We start from the raw sequence: 23,044 nt of genomic DNA on the forward strand, positions 1-23,044 counted from the left end.
GTAGCTTATACTGGGTCAGAGTGTTGCCTAGTAGAGGAGCCCCAGTATAGTAGAAACTGTTTTAATGAGACAAGAATGGTTTGTAATGATCATATTTGAATGAATGGACACTTGTAAAGTGCTCACAAACAAGGTATATGCTAGAAGCATCCCCTCTTCTTCCCCCAGTCTGCTTCATCACATTATTCACTGTTAGTTCACTGATAGAATTTTTGTTGTGATTAGATGTAGGAAGTCTATGTTTGATTCTTAGACAACATATTTAAATAAGGAGGTAGTTTGTGGGGAAAGTGCTAGACCAAGAATCAGAACACTGTGATTTGTTCCTTCCTCAGTTACTAAAATTGCTATGAGATTTTGAGCAGGTTGTTTAATGTTTGAGTTCCATTATCTATAAAATGACATCATACTTAGCATCCCTGCCTCCTCCCCAATTCAGTCTCACCCTTAGGAGCTCCACAGAGGTGCCATTATAAGGTAATAGAAACATCCCCAAGCCAGTTGTCAGTCAGTTAACAGCCAAGGCAAAAAATAGTCCCTGCCCTCAAGAAGTTCACATCATAATGTAGGAAACAACATGTAAATAACTTGGTATATTTGAGATATATCCATTGTAAGTTGAAGGCAATCTTAGAGAGAAAGGCACTCATGGCTGAGGAAGACCAGAAAAGGCCTCCTGCTGAAGGTGGGATTTGAGCTGAGTCTTGGTGGAAGCCAAGGAATCTACAAAGCAGAGGGAAAGAGGGAGAGCATTCCAAGTGTGGGAGACAGCCAGGACCAAGGCAGAGCATTGAGCAAGAACAACTAGTAAGCCCAGCACATGTGAATGGAGAATAAAGGGTAAGAATATGGGAAATGCCAAGTAAAGGCCTTTATATTTGATTTCAGAGGTAACAAGGAACAGCTGGAGTTCATTAAATCATGGTCAAACTTTAGGAAAAGCATCTTGGTAGGAGAAGGGAGGAATATTATTTTGGCAACATGAGGTGACTCATTGGATCATATATACAGAACTGGAAAGACATAATTTAGTTCAACACACTCACATTATAGGGGAGAAACTGAGGCCCAGAGAAGTTAAGATACTTACCCAAGGTGATGTAGCAAGCAAGTGGAAGAGGCAGGATTTGAATCCAAGGCCATTTTCTTTCCACTGTTCCATGTGACCTCTCAGGAGGGACTTCATGAAAGAGATGAAATTTGAAATCAATGTCAGATACCTTGACTTCTGACAGGGGTTTGATTAGAATCAGGAGGAGTTCAATGGGCATTTTTAAAGACACAGCCACCACTGGCCTTCTTATTACTACTAGCTTTTGCTGTATTCTGTGCCTGAGATCCTAAGCCACTTACGTTGCAGACCACTTTACAATAGTTCTTCCCAGAGACATACACCTCAAAGGGGAAGACAGGGAGAGAAAAAAAGCCATCTGAATAAGCAGGCTCTCCAGACCTTTCCTGCTCTGACACCCAGAGGTTTCACCCGGTCTCTGGATCATTCTCCCATTAACATTAGAAATTGTGGGGTACAAGAGCTTTCCGTCAGCCAACAAACATTTATTAAGCACCAATTATATGCAGGAAGGAAATGAAGAGATATGACTGACCTGGAATCCCTCCTTAAATGGAGATTCTTGGAGGAATGGTACCTTCTCTAGCCAGAGGGAGGGAAGGGTTCCAAGGACAGAGGGTACTGATGAGGTGTGGGCCCCAGGGCCGAAATGATCTTGCAGGATTACCAGGATGGAAACACGGACTAGCTTCACTCTTAAGAGTCTGCCACTGGCAGCCTCTAAAGGAAAGGGAGGAAGATGCCCTTTCAAGGGTTATTAGCAATAGCTGTTGCCTTTATTGGGTTCTGAAGGATAGGCTAGAAGAAAGGAAGGTATTCCTCAGAGCAAATAGAGAGGGATGGAAAAGGATGAGACCTATTCAGGGAATATTAAGTAGACATTGGGTTGGAGTGGAATGTTCAGAATTGAACACTGGAGATGAGGCTTAAAAGAAAGGTGGGTGCCAAGTTCTACAGGGCTTTGAATGCCAAACTAAGGAATTTGAATGACTTTTTGAGCAGGGCAGTGACTACAAAAGCAATATTTTGGGAAGGTTGGTGTGCAGAAGAATTGTGTGGGGAAAGACTGGAGGCAGAAAACAATGACAAGACCACGGTCCAAGTGTAGTGATAAGGGCCTGAAATAAAGTGATGACAGAAGACACATTACAGAGGAAGAAATGATAAGATTAATTAGATGTGATGAGAGGAGAAAGAACCAAAGATGACTCCAAAGTTTTGAACGTGACTGACTGGCAGACTCATAGAATTACCAGAAATAGGATATACTAAAAAGTCAGAAGGGAGGATGAACTGGGGGAGAGGGTGGAGAGGAAGAGAAAGAGTTTGGCTTAGATGGGTTGAGTCTGAGATAATAACAGGATACCCAAGTGGACAGAGATGTGAGAGATGTCAAGGCTAAAGCTTGGAAATTTCAATACTAGCTTTCTCTTTTTAAAAAAATTCTTAAATTTTACTGCTACCTTTTATTTCTATGTCACCTTCATATCCACCTATATAGCCTTACCCTCTTTACCACCCAGTCAGACGCCACCTGTAATAAAGAATCAGAATAAAATAGGAGAAAAGGTAGTTCAGCAAAATCAACCAACATATCAGCTAAGTCTGACAGTATATGCAGAGTTCCATACCCTAGTCTCCTAACTATGTAACCAAAGGGAGAGAAATGCATTCTTTCAGTTTTCTTTGAAGTTGAATGCCTGTTCCATTCAGCAGTTTATAATGACCAAGAGAGAAAACAAATGCTATATTCAGGAAAAAATAATCACAGGAAGACCTTTCTAAAGAGCTCCCCATGGGAGGAGCCTGCTGATAGGAAGCAATACTGTTGACCTTTGGGTTGGGCTCTCATCCCCTCCTGCCTTGAAAGAGAGAAGTGGAGGTCAGGTATGACTCCAAGTTAGATCACAATATTATTAAAAATCCTTTGGTGACTTGAGCTTACCAAGTGCCTACGAATAGGTAGCCCTTGTTTGTCTAGTAGACTAAACATCTTAAGATTCTATGTGGTGACTTGAAGTGAGAGAAATGTGATAAAATTCCAAAAGTCATGTTGCTTCTTGGTTCAAAAATCTTCAATGGTTCTTAACTGTCTACTAACCAAGGTTTGAAGTTGAATGCCTGGCATTCAAAACTCTTTAAATTTTGGTGCAATCTAATACAGAGGGAATAGGGGAGGGAGGAAGGGGGAAGAGAGAAAGAGGAGGAGAGAGGGGGGAAAGGGGGAAGGAGAAAGGGGGAGAGGAGAGATCCCCATTACCTTAGTTTCCCAGTTTGTTTTAATGCAGTGGATCCTTTGTCTTTAATGTAGCTACCAAAGAAAGTGGTTTCATTTAATGGATTACATCAATGAAGGGAAAACTCTAAAGGACATCAGCTCTCCTGGGTTTTATAGGCCCTATCTGCTTCTGGATTTCTCCTGTGCCTAGGCCTGGTTCAGAACTATTTAACTGGAATACCCTTACTTTAGCTTGTGCTCTTATTTTGCAGTTTTTGAGGAGCCAGAAGATCCAAGCAACAGGTCATTTTTTTCTGAAATCATCTCTTCAATTTCTGATGTGAAGTTCAGTCATAGCGGAAGGTACATTATGACCAGGGATTATCTGACCGTCAAAGTCTGGGACCTCAACATGGAAAATCGGCCCATTGAGACTTACCAGGTACAGTACTGGGTCAATCACTCAGGGACTGGATAAATCCTCACTAGCTATGTAGCTCATGATGCAAGAGAAGTATAACACATGCTTCTCATTCTCAAGGAGCTTACAAAATCTAGACTTTCATTGCCTCCTATTTGCTCCATGTGTCTAAGGCCATGTGTAATTAACTGCTGTATTATATGGACCTCCTGTAGTGCCCAAGGATTTCTTAAAGGGTCACTGTAAACTATAAACATTAAGGGTGATCTCATGGAGGGAAGTGGGTATTGGCTTGAGCTTGGTGGGATTTGAGGGGGTGGGAAGGCATTCTAGGAAGGGCATTGAAGGTAAGCAAAGGCACAGAGATGAGAAGGGCATGGCATGTGCCCTGATATTTGGATTCAGAGGCATTTTCAGAGTCTTATTACCTAGGTGGAAAACATAAAGAAAAAAAATTGCATAAGAGAAATGGGAAAGAGACAGAAACATGCCCAGGAGTTAGCCATATACTACTTAACACTTGCTTTTCTACAGGAGACAATAGGGCCATTGATGATGAAGCACAATTCAATTTTTTCCATCCTCTTCATACTAACGTGCATTAAAGAGCTCTCTAAGTGAAGCTCAGTTCAGAGAAAGAAATGCCAAGTACCTCTTGGGAATAAGGCCAGGACAGCTCCTGGTAGTTCTTAGACTCCAAGACTGAAGGAGAGGGCAGGGAAGCCAAACAATTCATTACAGATATAAGCAGATATAATCCTATGGCACTAGAGACAGCTCCACGACCTAAACAATTTGATATTATAGCCATATTAATTAACTAGGTAGAATAGATGAAGGGTAATCCTACAAGAGAACTGGGAATGACATCTAAGAAAAGAAACACTGAACAACAAAGGAGGAAGGAAGCGTGAGTTAGCAGGAAGCATGGTATAGGAGAGAGAGGATTAGACTTTCAGACCTGGGTTCAAAATTTTTCTCAGAAATTTAAGCTGTATGATGGTGGGCAAATCACTTAACCACTCAGACCCAGTTCTTTATCAATAAAAATGAGGGGGCTGATCTGGAACAGTAGTGTCAAACTCAAAATAGAAATGTAGCTTACTAGTCTATACATAAAAGGTCCCTGGGTGACATATTAACATAATTTAAAAGGGTAATATTATCTATGTTTTAATTCATTTTTATTAAATAGTTCCCAATTACATTTTAATCTAGTCCTGGCCACATTTAGGCTACATGTTTGATACCTCTGGCCTCTAAAGTCTTTTTTCAGATCTAAATCTATGACACTATGAGGGTTAGAAGGCAGTATGGAGTAACAGATAAGTGCCATACTTATCAGGAAGGCCTTGGTTTAAATCACTTGATAACTATCCGATTGTAGGAGAGTCACCTAACTGACCTCTGTGGGCCTCAGTTTCTTCAGCGATAAAAAAAGAGAGTTGAATCAGATGGCCTCGTATGTCCCTTCCCATTTTTAATTCTTTGATCATATGAGCCTAATCTGATGAATATCTCTTCAGTGGAACAGAGCAGTCACTGTCCCAACTACCTTTCTGTCATGGATGGCATTGCTTCGCTCACAGGGTTACCTTCCTCCCTCACTCCTGCTGAAAATATGCCTAGCCCAACAGCCCAGAGCCAGAACAGCCTTAGGCACTGCCCTCCATCCTTCCTAGTACATAGGGAAGCAGAGAGAAGATGAATTATCTCCCAACCCCCACTGACAGCAGACCTTCAAGTGTCTCCTTCACTGGGTCATTCTGACTAGTGCTAAGGCTGTGAGGGAGGGATTTGGCCATTTTCCCCTAGTCCATGGGGGAGGAAATAAGGAGCTGAGTGTGTTCCCCAGCCAGTGAATTATAGAGAGAGCTTGTGCCCTAGGGCACGGGTTCAGAGTGTGCCAAGTGCTCAACAGGGCTTGACCTTTAATTGCTCTGATTCTTTTTTATACAAAACTAATCTGAAGGGAGAAAGGGAAAAGCCAATGAACCTGCTTTCAAGTGTTCCATGGCGGCTTTATGTTATCCTTTTTCCCCCGTGTAATAGGCCGTAGAGCACATGCCATTGGGAAACATTGGTCATTAAATATTAAAGGCCCCACACTTCATTCACCATTTGGTCATTAGGCAAACCTTCAGCAACTAAGCACAAAACATTATGCCAGAGGAGATACAAAACTAGAGAAGGACCCAATTTAAAGTCCACAAGGTTCTTTCCTTCATGGAGCTTATAGTCTAATAGAGGGATATGACACAAACATAGTAAACTATAATTACTATTATATGATAAATGCATTAAAGAGGTATAGAACAAAATGCTAATTAAGGTGGGCAAGAGGGAAGATCATTACTGACCATCCCTGTGACTGAGGCTCTGACAAGTCCAAGACCCAGAGTTTTGTGCATTTAAGAAGCTTACAAGCCCGTTGATCTTCCTTGAGGGCCATGCCTAACAAAACTCATGTTGTTACTTAAATAGGTGTCGACTAAATGTGATTATTGAACACCAAGTATGTTATTCTTGTACTATGTGCTATGAGGGGTATGATATAGGAAAAGTAAAGGGTCTGGCTCCTTCCCTCAAAGAGTTTATATTCTAGTTGAAGAGGACAAGATAGATATACATTTATGTCAAGTTAATGCAAGGCAATATGTGATTAAGTACCAAGGTAGATAATCTAGATTGGGGTGGGGAATCTGAGACCTCGAAGCCACACGTGGCCCTCTAGGTTCTCAAACATGGCTCTTTGATCCATTGAATTCTGTCAAAGTGCTGCACTTGAGGATCTAGAGGGCTATATATGGCCTCCAAGCTGCAGGTTCCCCACTCCTGAGATGTAAGTGTTTCATAAATTGAGAGGAAGATGGGGAGAGAACAATGGGGACACCATTTCAGAGAAAGTAATAACTGAGCTGGGTAGGATTTAACTAGGGGAAGGACAGGAAATGTAGCAGGAGCTATATTTCAATTCCGCTAAATATAACAAATATTTATTAAATAACTACTATTTGTGAGACAATGTGGTAGACCCTGGTGTCTACAAATACAAAGCAAAACAGTCTCCACCCACAAAGGAGCTGACATTCTATTGGAGCATGAACAATGTATTTGGAAGAAAATGTAAAAATCAACATAGCTAGATGAGTGTAGGCCTAGATGAGTGGAGTTGTGTTCCAGGGAGTTTTGAATGCCAGGTGGAGAAACTTGTATTTTATTCTGTAGACTATGGAGTGATTGAAAATTACTAAGTGGGGCGAATGGCTGAATGAAATCTCTCTTTGGAGGGAAGGTGAGACTGGTGTCAAATATACAGGATGGATTAGAGGCAGTGTGACCAACTTAGGGAAATTACTATAATTAAGAGATAAGGTGGTGAAGGTGGACTGGAATGACAATTGTGAGAGTGAATGAATGTAAGATCATTTGGAATCTAAGCATCTGGGGACTTTGGGGACTTTTCCCCAGGGGCTAATAACAGAGGATCCTTATTTAGAGGTCACCAAGCCCTAAATGTCTGGGTTCTTCCCTAAAACTCTTTATACCTAGAAGCCACAAGGCCATCCCATTGACAACAAAAACAAAGCACCAAGGGGCAAGCAGCCAAGTCCATGACAAGGCATGTCCTCCTTCCTGAAATAACCTGTGGATATTATACCTTGACATGCTTTCTCTTCCCCATTCCAATTTTCTCTCCCCAGTTATCACAATTCTTTTCTAAAATAGCTATTTCTCCATACCTTTGGCCTCACTTAGAGTCACTGTCCTAAGACCTGGACACTTCAAGAAGAAACCCAGAACCCAAACACCTGGCATTGTACCATGGCAGCTACCCACCACATCCAGAGTCCAGCCTTAGTGCTCACAGACCATGTGGAGGGTGGTAGTAACATAGCAAAACAAATGGCTATAATTCACTGATACACATCTTTATCCCATAGACAATGAGTCTTTAGAGAGACCTTTCATACATCCATCTCCCATAAAGTAAACATTCCCTCCTCATTTTGAATGATGGAAGTGAGCACCTGTAATACCAATCACAACAGCCCACCTGAGGGATGCTGCTGTGAATAATTTTAAGGACCTAATTGCATAGTATAATGAACTCTCTATTCAGAACTAAACATTGTTCAATAAAGTAAAACATAACATTCATAGTAACATCCTTAAGCAAAACATATCATTATATTTATATAATTTATACATATATATATATACATCATAACACTATGTCATATGGCAGATATCACTGCATTCAATAGCATTTCCCAAAATACTTATTTACACAATTAGGGGTCCCAGGCTAGGGTGTGCCCTAGTACAACACATAACACAGCATATATCATTGCATCCCCAAAATCAGGGGACCCCAGGCTAGGGTCTTCCCTAGCATGACACATCCTTAAGGGGTACCATAAAATACTACACCATCCACCCCTAGGTCACTGTCAGAACAATCTAAGAATAACCTTAATTAATACCAAGTGTCCAAGTAAAGTCCTCTTTCATCTTAACTCAAGGCTGACTTTCAAGTCCCATGGCTCTTCCTTTGTGGACTGATTGCCCCCAGTTCTTGTCTGAATTCACACTTAGGCAGCTCTCCACTCCTGCTTCATGTCTCAGTTCATGGAGACTACTACACTCCAAGGTCTCCCTGTTCCTGCCTGACAGTAGGTTTCTGGGGCTCCTGCCCCAAAGCTCCTGCCTCTAGGCAACAACAGTACTGACATACACACCACTAGTGCCCAAAGTCCAGAGGCTCTGTATTAAAAGCTCAGTTCACTTTAACAGCTCTCTAAAAGGGCTTAAGCTAAACCTCTATCCCGTGGGCAGGTCTCTGCCCTACGGCTCTATTCATTTTCAAAGTTCAGAGACTCCTTCATCAAGTCTCTGCCATCAGATGTCTCCTCCCAACTCTCAGAAGTCTCCTCTCTTCATCCACTCAAACTGCTTCTGTCTCTCTCTGAACACTGTCTCTCTCTCTCTCTCTCAATGCTGGCTCCCTTAATGCCTGCTTTCTCAACACCAGCTCTCTTTATATACATTTCTACTCACCATCTGATTGGCTAGAGCCCACTTGCATATGTCTGATTAGGTTAGTGCAGAGGCATGTAAGAATGAGACTGGGAAACTGAATAACACACACAGAAAAATAGCAACAAAAATAATCCCACTTTGTTTGCCATTAGAGCACCTCTGGTTCTTCATCTGCCCATGAAACAGAGATGATAATATTTCTCCCCACATCCATGAGTGCCACTTAGCAACTTGAGCTGCACTTGGAAATGTCTACTGATATATTCATGAAAATTAAAATTAACTCACTATGGGGTGGCTAGGTGGTGCAGTGAATAGAGCACTGACCCTGGAGTCAGGAGGACCTGAGTTCAAATACAGCCTCAGACACTTAATACTTACTTAGCCATGTGACCTTGGGCAAGTCACTTAACCCCAATTGCCCTTCCCTCCCCCCTCCAAAAAGCAAAAAAGAAAAGAAAAGAAAATTAGCTCACTGACTTGTTCTCTCTGTTTCTTCCTGCAGGTTCATGACTACCTCCGCAGCAAGTTGTGCTCTCTCTATGAAAATGATTGCATTTTTGATAAATTTGAGTGTGTGTGGAATGGATCAGACAGGTAAGAAACACTAACAAAGAACCCTTAGGCTGTTCCTTGCCTTGCTGAGGTCCTGGCTGGTGTCCCAGTTGTCCCAACAAGGTATGGCAAGAGGAAAAGGAACACGTTGAATCCTACTTGGTCAGACTCATAGCATGGTTTGGGATTCACATCTAATGGGTCACCTGATTGATGAACTCTGTTCTAGAAAGCAGAGATACCCTAAGGATGAAATATAGTCCATAAGATATCTTTTTACTCAAGGATTGATGCTTCCTATCATAGAAAAAGTAATGGATACTCCTGGTTACTGGCATTTTTTTAAACTAACCCAATCCAGTAAGCATTTATTAAATACTTTCTAGTTCAAGGCACTGAGTCAGATGCAGGGATTACCAAGACAAAAAGAAAAGCAGTCCCTGCCCTCAAAAAGTTTAGAAGGATATCACTTTCTTTTTATACAAGACCAATATGAAGAGTGTATGTGACCTTGGCCAAGTCACTTGATTTCCCTGGGCCTCAGTTTCTTCATCAGTAAAATGATTGGGGTGGACAAGATGGCCTCTAAGTTCACTTCCAGCTCCACAGCTATGATCCTATAATTCAAAAATGCTCTAAGCTCATAATTATTTAGGAAAAAATAAACAGAAAAAAATTTCATCTTTATAAGCTCTTACATCAGGGCCATGTCTGCAGAACTAACATGGATTGAAAGACAAAACCAGCTCCACCGGAAATTCAGTCCTGACAGCTTCAGCTGATATTTGTTAGGATGAACTGCCTGCTGGCCTCCATGTTCCTCTTTACTCTGCTAGTACAGACCTGGCCTAAGGTTATTGGCTCAGTACACATGCAAATCATATATTAGGCTCCCTGAAAAGAGATCGGGTACAGCTTTAAGGTCTATGATATTGAAGGCAGTGGATATGGAATCACGAAGTTCTGGGTTCGAATTCCATCTCATTCACTTACTAGTTGTCTGATCCTGGGCAATTCAGTTAACAGCACTTAGTCTCAGTTTCCTCATGTGTAAAATGTTGTAATATAGCAACTACTTCACAGGGTAATTGTGAGGATTAAATCTTAAATCACTATATAAGTGTCAAGTTTTTAAAATTATTATTCAGTGGTTCATTTTTAGCTTAAATATTACTGAAAGAAAGGTAGCGTACTCCAAGAGATAGAGAGATGGCCTCAGTCAGAAAAAAAAAAATTGTGTTCATGTCCTTCTTCTGATGAATACTGGTTGTTTGACCAGGGGCAAATCACTTAACCTCTCAGTGTCCTAGGAAACCCTCTTAAAATTTTAAATTGAAGAGTAGCCGCTAGCCTGCCTGGGTAAACACCCAGAGTTATCTACAGCAATAAAAACACTGACCTAATTCATTCGGCCCCCCGCCCTCCAAAAAAAAAGTATAGATGATTTTTCCTAAGGAAACAATTCAGGTATTATGACGGGTTACCTACTGTCTTTGTGCCAACACCATTGAGTAGGGATTAATTTGCTCCTCTTTCTAAAATGTCTGACAAAGGGCAATATTTGCCAATGTTTTATGAAATGTCATTATTGTCACTAGTATTGAGAATCAAATGTTTAACCTGATTATCTTGCTGATATCTGGCAAGGTCTCTCTGACATGCAAACATTATCCTCTAAGACATCCTGAATGTCTTCAAACGGTTTATAAAAGCAATCAGGATGAATTCTAGTCCCATCTCTGCAACTAAAAATATATAAAATTGGGCAAGCTACTTTCCTCTTGACTCAGTTTCTTCATTTGTAAAATGAAGGGATTGGATTAGAGGATCTCTCGGGTCCCTTTCCAGCTCAATCAGTAGAGTGTGGGCTCCTTAAAGGCAGGAATTATATCAGTTGATTATGATTTTATGAGATGATATAGCAGAGGAATTAGATTTATATTAAAAGGTTAGTGTAGAACAAATCTAAAGAGGTACCATGTCTACACAATCAAAAACACCAGATCAAAACTTTAATGATTCTGTGTGTTCTTCTGCCATCTTACTGCCTAGACAAGAGCAAGACAATCGATTAACTGTACAATGCAAACCAACAAGCATGAAGTGCCCGCTCTGTTAAAAGTACCACGCTAGACACTGGGAATACAAAGACAAAATAACGGATGTGTGGTTCCTGCCCTGAAGAAGCTTACATTCTATTGGAAGAGCCAAGGCTTCAACACAGGCCTTGCTGATTCTAAGCCTTGTCCTTTTTATATGACATGATGCTGCTTTCTGTTGGATTGATACTAGAAATAATAATAAGAAAAAAGTATATGTTATTTTCTCATAGGATGAAGGAAAAAAAATTTCTTGAGAAGCCATTTCCCAAATATTTCTTACTTTGTTTTAGTAATAAAATATATTTCCTCACAATGTTTGTTGGAAAACAGTGACAAAATGTTTTCCTATTGCCCACTTCTGGATACTTCTAACTTGTTTAGATAAGTCAAGTTACAGATGTTTTAAGAAACCTCTCTATTCCCTTTTCTACCATTTTGTGGTCCAATCTATGAGTTCCATTTAATGACGGCATTTTGGGCCCCCCAGGCTTAGAGTGAATGTCCATGGTAACTATTTCTCTTTGGAACAGCAACCCTGAGGGTCTTCCCTTCACAGCTTGATTTTTTTTTTCTTTTTCTAATTAAAGGGGCCATCCCTTCACTCACTTCTTAAAGAGGCCTGCACTCTAAGTGAGTACCTGAAAAGGCCTTAGCCTAAAAAGGTCTCCCAGTGCATCTGGGCCATCTCCAGTCATCCTGATGAATATCTGGTCACTGTACCCAGATGGCTTTGGAGGTGAAAGTGAGGCTGGTGACCTTGCATAGCCCTCCCTCACTCAAATCAAAGTCAACTGCAAGTCATGTCATCATTTCCCTGATGCCATGGTCCTCATCAAAAATGAAAGACAAACACATGTTGATAATGTTGATAATGACCCTTGCCCTAAAAATTGGTTGTTTATACAACAGAAAATCCAGATCTTTCAGAAGATTAGATAGATATGGACACTTCCATCATTTAACTCTGGCAGCATGTAAACTCATAATTCAAATTTGCAAAAACAAAAAATAACATTAAAAAACTTGGGATTATTTATTATTAATAAAGAATTAGTTAATTCGGGGACTGATGACCAGATATCTAACACAATAAGATAAAACCAATATCCAGAAGAACTATCCCAATCAGTCATTTTAAAGTCCTTTAAGAATGACCAGTTTTAGCAGCAACCACACTGGCATACCCAGAAGAGCTACTAGGATAGGTTCTTGGATCTGCTTTACTAGGAAAGATAGTTGTTTAAGGAGTCAATAATCTTTTTTAATTACATTCACTAGCTCAGGGGGAAAGTCAGCACCCTGAACTTGAGAGAAAATACAAGCAGAGAAATAAAGACTAAAAGACAGGGCTCTGACTGCCTGAATCAACTTTATACTTTACATACATCCCTGGACCTAAAGAACCTTCACATCTGAGCAGTCGGGGAGCTCTGAACATACAGTCACTCAGAATCTCTAACAGGGAATCACAAAATCCTACTAATGAGAGAGCCCCCAAAGCAAAATACCAACTCAAGAGTACACACACACACACACACACACACACACACACACACACACACACACACACACACACACACACACACACACACACACACACACACACACACACACACGCCTCCCTTAAGCAAGCTTCCCTTAATGGGCTCCACATAGGGCAGGGAAGATCTTATATCTCAATAACATTACACTAGTATGGCAAATCCTTCAACAAACCCATTCTGCCTTTCTTTCCATAAAACCACCAAGGAAGGAGACTATCAAGGGACAGAACAAATTTCACATAGGTTTGCACCTTGTTTCACCAACAAAAGCAATGGGTATTTTGACAGCCCTGACTCATGTACAACTAATTCCTCTCTCTTCTTCCACTTTACAGTGTCATCATGACTGGGTCCTACAACAACTTCTTCAGGATGTTTGACCGAAATACCAAGCGTGATGTCACCCTGGAGGCTTCCAGGGAAAACAGCAAGCCCAGGGCCATCCTGAAACCCCGAAAAGTATGTGTAGGTGGCAAACGGAGAAAAGATGAGATCAGCGTGGACAGTCTGGACTTTAGCAAAAAGATCTTACATACAGCTTGGCATCCTTCAGAAAATATTATAGCAGTGGCGGCTACAAATAACCTATATATATTCCAGGACAAGGTTAACTAGGAGGACAAGTTATACTTAATAAGCTCACATACTGAATACTAGTCAAACAAGTTTTTAAATGTTTCTTTGGGTTTTCATTTTATTCATTGACTTTAATTTTCCTATGCAGGAAACAATTGGAATAGAAGAAAAACAGTCCAAAGGCCCCCAGCTCCCCCAATTTTAAGAAACTGTGTTGGCAAATCCAACAAATAGGGTTCAGAATACTTCTGTTTAGAATCGAGAGCTGCCAGGTAACCAGGACCCTTCCATAGTTGACTTGAATTTCTGATGCTTTTATTACCCAGTTCTCTCTGGTGAGTCCAGTGTTTTGTTTCTAGGTGTCTGCTGAGGTGAAATGAGATTGTCTGTAGTATTTAAGGGGGGAGGGGGAAGATAAGTTTTTTTTTAATTAAGCAATTCCATTTGATTGAAAAATAAACACTGTTTACTCTACTTTTGGATAAAAATCTGTTTGCTTCCTAGAAAACCAGAATGCTTTTCCCCTACATTTTAAAATTTTTTTTTGCTGTTGCTGTTCCAAATAATTTTTTTACCTCTTATGAGGCTGTGAAGGCAGAAATCCAGGGCCAAGGTTAGAGTCTGGTTAAAAGTTGGATGCATATCATGGCTTGCTACATTTCTGTTCCAACCCCAGGCAGAAAATTTGGCTCTAGACGTGCTTCTGTGCTTGGGGGGATTTGCAGAAAACAATCAGTGCTTCTCTAGTCTGCCATCACAAATTTAGATGGGTATGGACTCCATTCTCTGTTTTCTTTCATTTTACTTCTCTCTTTGCTTAAGTATTTATTTATTTACTTATTCATTTATGAAAGCCTAAAGACAGAAAAAGTTATTACTTATATTTTGACATTCCAAATGAGGGAGTACCCCTTACCAGAGCCTCCCTAATTGGAAATCTTCATTATTCCTTTTTTCCCCCCTCCTTCCCCCCAGATATTATAGCCAACAAGGTAACAAATTGATGCTGGAACAATATTAATCAATTTTAAAATGCCATTTTCTGAAAGCTAATTGGAATTTGCAACCCCCAAAAGCTCACCCTTTTCATTTCCAAGGTGAAAACCCATGAGGTTGGGTGACTTCTCCTAGTGTGAAAATTGTGCATAAAAGAGACAAACTATCTATGAAATCTATGAGAACCTGGTGAAATTCAGTGGAATCCTTCAATGCCTCTTGCCCAATGGGGGTTTCTGACTTGTGACACTTCCTGAGAAATGTCATTGATATCCTCCCCTAAAGTACCTCAGGGAGTAAGATGCAATGAATTCAAAGGATTTCTGGCTTCTGGGACAGTTCCCACAAACAAACCAGGGACTGGATTTCACATCTTAGTAGCTGCAGTTTCTGCTCAGGTGCTGGCCACTTACTCAACCTTTCATAGCCCACCTAACTAACCTGCCACCTGCAGAAGGAGAGGTGTCTCAGGACAGAACTCATGGGCGGTCATCTTTTAAGGCAGGGTTTCCTTGGTTTGTGGCTTTACATAGAGCCAGAAAAATCACAATTTTCAGGGTTGACATCAGAGGGAGTGTTGCCAGGGCTGGGGAAGAAGGGGAAATAGCAGAAGTCCATCCTATTTTCCTGGTGTCTTTTTGTTTTCCCTTGTATCAAAAGCCTGTTCTGTAACACCCCAAGTAAAATTCTCTCAGTTCTCCTCTTGGCCTGTTGTGTGGACTTTCTCCTTGTCACCCTCATTCAGTTCATCGGGAAGCTTTGCCTGGAAAGCCAAAGCTTCAATCAAAATGTGGGGAGAGAACAGAAGTTAGCCAATAACCACTGTACATCCTGTGAAGGTCTGATAGAGTAGGAAGCATTGAACTCAGGAGTGGAGAGGCCTGTACTTGAATCCCAGTTTTGCCACCAACTTACTGTGTGACCTTCAGCCACCTTCTTTCCCTCTCTGGGCTTCAGTCTCCTAACCTACAAAATTAGGGTGTTGAACGAGATACACTCTAAGGTCCCTTTTAGGTCTATGACTATAAAATAAGCTGGCCATCTCTAGTTCTTTTCAAAATTGTTTTAAAAGGTTCCCTATCACCTTGGATTTTCACCCCTACCCTATTCCTTCACACAAATCATCAGCTCTCAGACTCCCTGAAATAATTTGGTCCTTTGACATTTATTAAATATGAATTTCCTCTGTGTATTTTCATGGGTTTCTCAATCTGAATCATCAGTCTCATCCTGCAGCCTGTTGGTTGTTCATAACAACAGTCAGGATCTTTCCATGCTTTTAGTTTGGAAAGGAGGCAGGGAATTTCTTGAGGCATCATATTTCTTATGACCAGATACAGAAAAGCAAGAGGAATGGCATGGGTCATAAGGAGGACCTCAGTTCTTGCTGTGAATGGCTGCTGATACATCTTCAATCCACTAAAGCAATATTTATCCAACTAGGTAAGGGTTGGAATTTTACTGAAACTTAAAGAAAGTTGCACACAACGAGATCTCCTCATATTCCCTCCTTTCTAGACACCAAGAGCTGCCGAAAAGGAGATAAAAGTGTGGTCCCCCGAACAAAGGGGTGGGGAAATCAGAGGACCCTGTAAGATAAACTAAGGGCAACTGGGGTCCAGGGGTAAGGAGGAACATTGACACAGCCTGCCACAAGCAGGGCCAAAGGAGACCTTGGGCTTGAAAGATCAGAGAATCATTATGAACCAAGAGATCTGAAGAATGAGAATCCCAACTTAGTTAACACAGAGCATGTGTCCCAGACCTGATGCATTACTATCTCTGAAGTGGTTAGTCTACTGGGATCCCACCAAGCATGCAAAAAGGTTGACAGCTTACAATCAATACTGTGTGCACTGATGCAGGAAGCAACATTATCACATCCAAGATATTACCCCCACATCCCAGCATCGACACTAAATATCTCCCATAACGAGACTATGGGAAGTGACAAGGGCCATTATTCTCAGCCTACAATCTTCCCTGGAAGAAAGAGAGGAGCTGCAAACCTTCCATCAGATTTCCTTGTGGGAAGGAGCTTTGGCTTCCCATAGTGATCTCCCTTTAAGAGTCAAGCATGTGCTTAATATAGCAAGATGGGGGTGGAGGGGAGATTGGCATTTTCATTTGTTCTGGTGCCCCTGTTGCAAGAGGAGAGACCCCCATTGGCTGACAGCAATTTTCAGCTGGGGTTGGAAGGGAAGTGGTGGGGGGCGGGGAAGCCAATTTTATTCTATGCTCTCCAACTCATTCTAATAAAGAAACTGCCTTTCCCCAGTATGGTTGTCTTCAGGCTGTCTGGCTGCTGCAAAATCAAAAGTCATATTTCATCTAGGCCAGGGAATTCCAGCTCCACGTATGGAGAGCTTACAGTCATCCTGACTCTCTCAAACAGAACAGCTCAAAATTACTGTTGCATGCAAAATGCAATGCTTTTGGCTTGGTAGAGGAAGGTTCGTTAATTCTTACCATTTGCTGGCCACACGCTACCTGATACCTGCCTAAGGAAAGGAATTGTTCTTTTGTGCCATTGTGAGAATAGGAGAAGAAGGCCAGGGCTTCGAACACCAGGGACCTCTTTTTTTTTTTAACTCAGCTGCTGATTCTTGACACCAGAGTCCATTTCATGGGGCCTCCTTCCCTTCCTGACAAGATGGGGGAAATAGCACTTACTGTCCTCTTTGAAGAGCTGGAAAGGTTAATTAGCTAATGTTTGCAGAGCTCCCCGCTGGAAGAGTCAGTTCAACCACAAAGAGGTTATTCTTTCCTTGAAGATCAAGGCCGATGGAGAAACTCATCTTCTGTCCTTCATTCTCACTGCTGCCACCGTCACTTCCAAAGCCGTTCAAAGCTGAGCTCTTCCTAAAAGCATAAGCCAGTCCTGCGCTGAGAGGATATGTGGCACTTCTGGAGCAGAACAGGCTCCAGATAACTAATTGCTTTGATCAGGGTGGTGATGGTTAATTTAACTTCAGACTTTATCCCCAGGCACCGTCCCACTGTGTTCAGAGGTAGACAAGGAGGTCTAAGTGAAGCAGGATCATAGCACTGATTGATTCTGCTTGATTAATGGGATGAGATAGGGAAAAGGCCTGAACATCTCACTAATGGATTCAACTTTCATTTAGAATCATATCTGAATGCATGAGCTTTAATTTAGATAGCTCATAAATGACCAGCCTTGGAGTCAGGAAAACCTGGGTTCAAGTTCTGTTTCTGACTGGGCTGTGTTACTTTGGGCAAATCACTTAACCTCTGAGTGCTCCCAGATAATTCTCTAGGACTGTGTTTCAAACAGGTTGCAAGTCTGCACTAGTGAAAGTAATGTCCACACTGGGAGTTTCGTATACTGAAGAAATCAAAGACCCATACCCTTGTTCTTCCCCCCCCCCCCAAAAAAAATTCCCCAAGAGAGAGGTGGCTATTCTACGTGCTCCTAAAAAAATGCCTGAGTAGATTTTATCTTCCAAAAGAGTGCTTCCCATCCAGACTGGGAATATTCTTACAAGTTAAAATTGCACCAGCCTGATGGTAATAAAGTTACATGCTTGCAAAAAACCATTATGGCTTCATTTCTCACGAACATGTTAATATGACTCAGTCATGTCAGGATGTTTGTATGGAATAATGGTAATTAAAATGAATAGTGCCACCATCTATTGCAGAGACATTTTTACATTGTTCCTCTCTCTTGTCTCATCTTCCTCAACACAACCCAGTGACCCAGGCAGGACTGAAATCATTTTGCTGTGACACACATGACTCACCCAATGTCATACTGCATGTTAATGGCAGAGCTGAGAGGATAATCCAGGTTTCCTGAGGTCCATTCTGATGGTCCTTCACCAATGCCAGATAGGAGCAGGGTCAGGCTACTAGGGGTTATTCTAAAGTGCACAAAGGCCTGGAAACAGGGTCAGAAGGTCTGTGCTTTGCTGTCATTTTCCAGGTAAGCTAAGTGTTTTGACAAACAGAAATTGGTAAGATGCATTAAACATCAAACCAGGTGCAAGCAGATCAAGGTAAAGTGAAGCTTAGGCTTTCAAGAAAGGGAGAGGAAGAGGAAGGAAGGAAGGAAGGAAGGAAGGAAGGAAGGAAGGAAGGAAGGAAGGAAGGAAGGAAGGAAGGAAGGAAGGAAGGAGGGAAGGAGGGAGGGAGGGAGGGAGGGAGGGACGGAGGGAGGGAAGGGAGGGAGGAAACATTTAGTAGGTACCTCACAACTCCGAGCTAGGTGCTGTCATGTCCATTTTACAGTTAAGAAAACTGAGACAAACCAAGATTAAATTATTTGCCCAGGGTCACACGGCTGGTAAGTACCTGAGGCCAAATTTGAGCTCAAATCTTCCTGCCTGTGGGTCAAATGCCCACTGCACCACCTAACTGCCAGATTAGACTTACAAATCACCAAGATCTGGTACAATTACTCTGTGTTAGCATGATCTCTGCTGGTCCCTGGCAGGTCTGGTCAATGAGATCATAAATCCAGTTATTTCATAGTTTAGAGAGCTCTAAGTCTAGGCCCCAATTCCTTTATTTTACAAGCAAGACGGCACAAGCCCAGAGGTTGCTCCCATGGCAAAGCACCTTTTCTGGTTTGCAGCGTCCATTCTTAGCAGAGTAGCTAACACACAGTGAGTGCTGAATGCTTATTGAGTGATAGATTAGATAGGCGTTTACTTTAGAAGATCCGGGTTCCAACCTTGTCTCTGTAACTTCCTCAGTGACAGACAAGGAATTTATCTTCTTTGTCCTTCAGTTACTTCATGGGTAAAATGAGGGGGTCAGACCATGTGGCCTCTAAAATAACTATAAGCTCTATATATCTATGATCCTAAGATTAAGTCACTTGCCCAAAGTCACACAGGTAGTAGGCAGCAGAACAAGGATTTAAATCCAGATCTTCCAATTCCAGATCCATCACACTGCACTAGTCAGTCAACTGGCATCTAAGTGACTATTGTATACCCAGCCCTTGCTAAGCAGTGGAGACACAAAGAGGGGCAAAGAATGGTCCCTGCTCTCACAGAACTCCCAGACTAAAGGGGAGATGTGCAAACACTTACTAGAAACAAGCCGTATAGAAGAGAGGTTGGGGTGGTCTCAGAGGGAGGGCACTAAGAGTGAGGAGGACTGGAAAAGGCTTCTTGCTGGTGAAGGACTTTAGTTGAGACACACTGCCCAGCTGCATTTCAAAAGCCACTGACTCTCAGCCCCTACAATCCGAGGATATTGGGTCAATACTACAGTGAAAGAGTGGGTAGAGAAATTGTGTTGTGTTGGACCACATTTTAGTTCTGTTCAAGAAATATTTATTAAGCACCTACTACATGTAGGTCATTATAATAAGCACTGCGGCTAAAAAAAACAATAAAGCTTATAAAAACTATTAGGAGGGTAGGAAGGAAAACAAGAAAATAAGTATTTATTAAACACCTACTATGTTCCTGTTGTTTGTGGCTGTTGTTCAGTCATTTCAGTGGTGTCTGACACTTTGTGACCCCACTTGGGGTTTTCTTGGCAAAGATCCTGGAGTGATTTGCAACTTCCTTCTCCGGATGTCCCCATTTTACTGATAAGAAAACTGAGGCAAATGGGATTAAGTGACTTGCCCAGAGTCACACAGGCAGTAAGTGTCTGAGGCCAGATTTGAACTCAGGGAAGATAAGTCTTCCTCACCCAGGCCCAGAACTCTATCCTCCCTCAAAATTATGCATCCGTGACAGACTTTTAAATTTATGTTCATAATTAGCATTTTATCCATCATTTGGTCTAGATAATCAACAAAACAATAAATCAAGCCCCAATTTATAGCATTTGTAGCTCCAGCACATGTCCTAGAACCAGTTAATAATGCAACATTCCTTTCATACCTTGGTGCATTAGCATAGGTTGTTCCCATTGCTAGACTATCTCACCTCCACCCCTTGGAGTCCCCAGCTCCCTTCAAGACATAGCTCAAACATCACCTCCTTCATGAGCTGTTTGCCTATTTCCCCAGTGGTTAGCATCCTATCATCCCTCCTTCGTTGCATTATCTGTATTGATGTTTTTCCACCCACTAAAACATGACCTTCTTGAAAGCAGAAACTCTTTTTGTTTACATACCCCCAGCATCTAAGTGACTTGTATATAGCGGACACTTAATGCTTATTGGAATGGGCTGCAAGACGTGGGATACACTGGCCCAGGATCACCCAGCATGGTGTGCCCATATCAAACAAGGCATTATGAGCAAAGCAGAATTGCAGTAGCTCCAAAGAAATGTGAGATGTACAAATCTAGAGCTGTCCCCACTCCAAGTGTTCATGTGGACTATTTGTGCCCAACCTGTGGGAGAGAATTTTGAGCTCATATTGATCTGATCAGCCACACTTAGGTATACTGTACCTTGACAGTGACATAGTGGTGTCATTTTGGTCTTCTTCAAGAACAAAGGACAGCAACGACCACTGAATGAATGAAAGGGAGATTACAAGTTGAGTTCAGGAAATGGTGGTTTAATTTGGATTAGAGCCTAGTGTATGAAGGAAGGAATATGAAATAAGACCAGAAAGGTATGATGAGGCCAGATTGCAGAAAGTGTTTAATATAGGAGTGTATTTTGCCCTAGAGTGAATAGGGAGCCACTGAAGATTTTTGAGCAAGAAAGCAACATGTTCATATCTGTCTTAGGAAAACAATCAGTTGTGTGGAGAATAGACTGGAAAGGAAAAAGACTGGAATCAGGGAAGCCAATTAGGAGGCTGAAAGGATATAAGGTTGTTGTCATTGTGAATTTAGAGAAAGGTACTGATGTGGGAAATATGGTAAAGAAAGGAATAATGGGACTTGAGGGACTAAAGGAGAAGATGGCATTAAGACAGTGAAATTGCAAACCAAGGTGACTAGATGAAAGGTGGCACCCTTAACAGATGCAGGAAAGTTTGGAGAAAGAACAAGCTCAAGAGGGCAGTTCCATTTTGGACAAGCCAACTTTGAGATGCCAACTGGTTTATCCAAGTGAATTATAGTAGGCAGTTGGCAATACAGCACAAAAGTTTTTGAGAAATACTAGGTTTGAACATACAGATTTTGAAATCCTTTGAGTAGGGAACTGAATTTGTGGGCCTGAGTAGGCACAGAAGAGAGTAATATTACAATGATCTCTGTAGAGTCAGTCCAGGATCCAAAGTTCAAGAGTCCCAGCATTGCAGTTCTTTCCACTCCCCACCCTAGATCACTCACTGGTCCTGTTTCTAGCCCTTTAAAAAGAGGAACTCTCACGGAAGGAAGGCCCACCATCCCCACTAGTTACTGACCAACTGCCACTGACAGGCTGACAAGTCCAATTGTCCTGGGTATAGCAGCAGCTCACAGATATCCAGTCCCGCTAATGGCTTAGCTCTGTGTGCATTGCCCCTCCTCAGGAGCTGCCGATACTGAAGACCTGGAAAAGAAAGTTCTGACCACCAAAGTCCTGGCCACCATTTTAAAATGGCTCACTAGCAGAAATAGCTATGGTCTTATCAGTGAAAGTTACATTAAAGAAAATGAATTACCATCTGCTTCATCACTGCATCCTAAGGACCACTGGGCACTTGTACCTGAAACCTCCTGCATAGTATTTCTCCCTATTAGAATGTAAGCTTCTTGAGAGCAAGAACTGTCTTGGTTTTCCATGTATTTAATACAGTCCTAGGCACATGGTAAGTGTTTAATAAATGCTTTTTTATTCATCTAGTAAAGATAGAAAAATAGGATGGGGCCAGTTGTGAAAGGCTTTAAAAACTAGAGGGCACCAATCAGGACCAATTAGGAAGCTGTCTCGGTCATCTCCAGCGACCCCTTTTCGTTGGTGCTGAGTGACCTGACGGCATGCTCAGTGCAAAGTGCACATGGTTTGTATTCAGAGCCAAGGCTGCAGTGAAGTTACTCGATACAACACGGGTAAGGGCTGCCAGAAACACCTTGGATTCATTACACATTTGATTTTTAATATTTGGTCATTATATGTTTGGAAACCTGTTACTCTTGCCAAATTTTTCACAACCCCATATGGGGGTCGCAACCCACAGTTTAAGAAGTGCTGATCTATACAGGATGTGATGAAAGCCTGAACTAAGGTGATATCTGTGTGAGTTGAGATGGGCTTAAATGTAATAAGAGTCATAGAGACAAAAATGGCCAGATTTAGCAGTTGACTGGATATGTGGGGTAGGAAGAATGAGGAATTGAGATGGGTGCAAACCTAACACACTGGGAAAATGGTGGGATCTTTGATAGAAATAGAAAAGTTTTCAAGATGGGAAGAAGGGTTGGAGGGAAAGATGCTCTGTTTTAGACAGATTGAATTTAAGACATTTCTATCATGTCCAGTTTAAAACATCCAACATGTAGATGGTAACATGAGAATGAAATTCAGGAGAGGTGTGGACTGGATATATATATATATATATATAAGTTATTGATATAGATATGATACACTCATAAAAGCTGATGAAGGCACAAAGAGAGAGATTGTGAAGAGGGAAGGGAAGA

General features: G+C 41.6%; 1 protein-coding gene across 2 annotated transcripts in view; it reads left to right on the plus strand.

The window, feature by feature from the left end:
• The window catches only part of PPP2R2B (protein phosphatase 2 regulatory subunit Bbeta), a 465,622-nt gene extending 451,617 nt beyond the window's left edge, over positions 1-14,005 (plus strand). For both annotated transcript variants that reach the window (XM_069102658.1, XM_069102660.1), the window contains exons 7-9: positions 3,563-3,732; positions 9,260-9,351; positions 13,291-14,005. In XM_069102658.1, the coding sequence (XP_068958759.1) occupies positions 3,563-3,732; positions 9,260-9,351; positions 13,291-13,570 (542 nt within the window). In that variant the 3' untranslated portion in view covers positions 13,571-14,005. The remainder of the gene's footprint in view (positions 1-3,562; positions 3,733-9,259; positions 9,352-13,290) is intronic.
• The last annotated feature ends 9,039 nt before the right edge of the window (positions 14,006-23,044 follow it).

Source organism: Petaurus breviceps, unplaced genomic scaffold (genome assembly GCF_028583685.1).
Source record: "Petaurus breviceps papuanus isolate PSGF00001 unplaced genomic scaffold, PetGlider_PUasm1.0 551, whole genome shotgun sequence".
In the NCBI taxonomy this organism is placed as follows: Eukaryota; Metazoa; Chordata; class Mammalia; order Diprotodontia; family Petauridae; genus Petaurus; species Petaurus breviceps.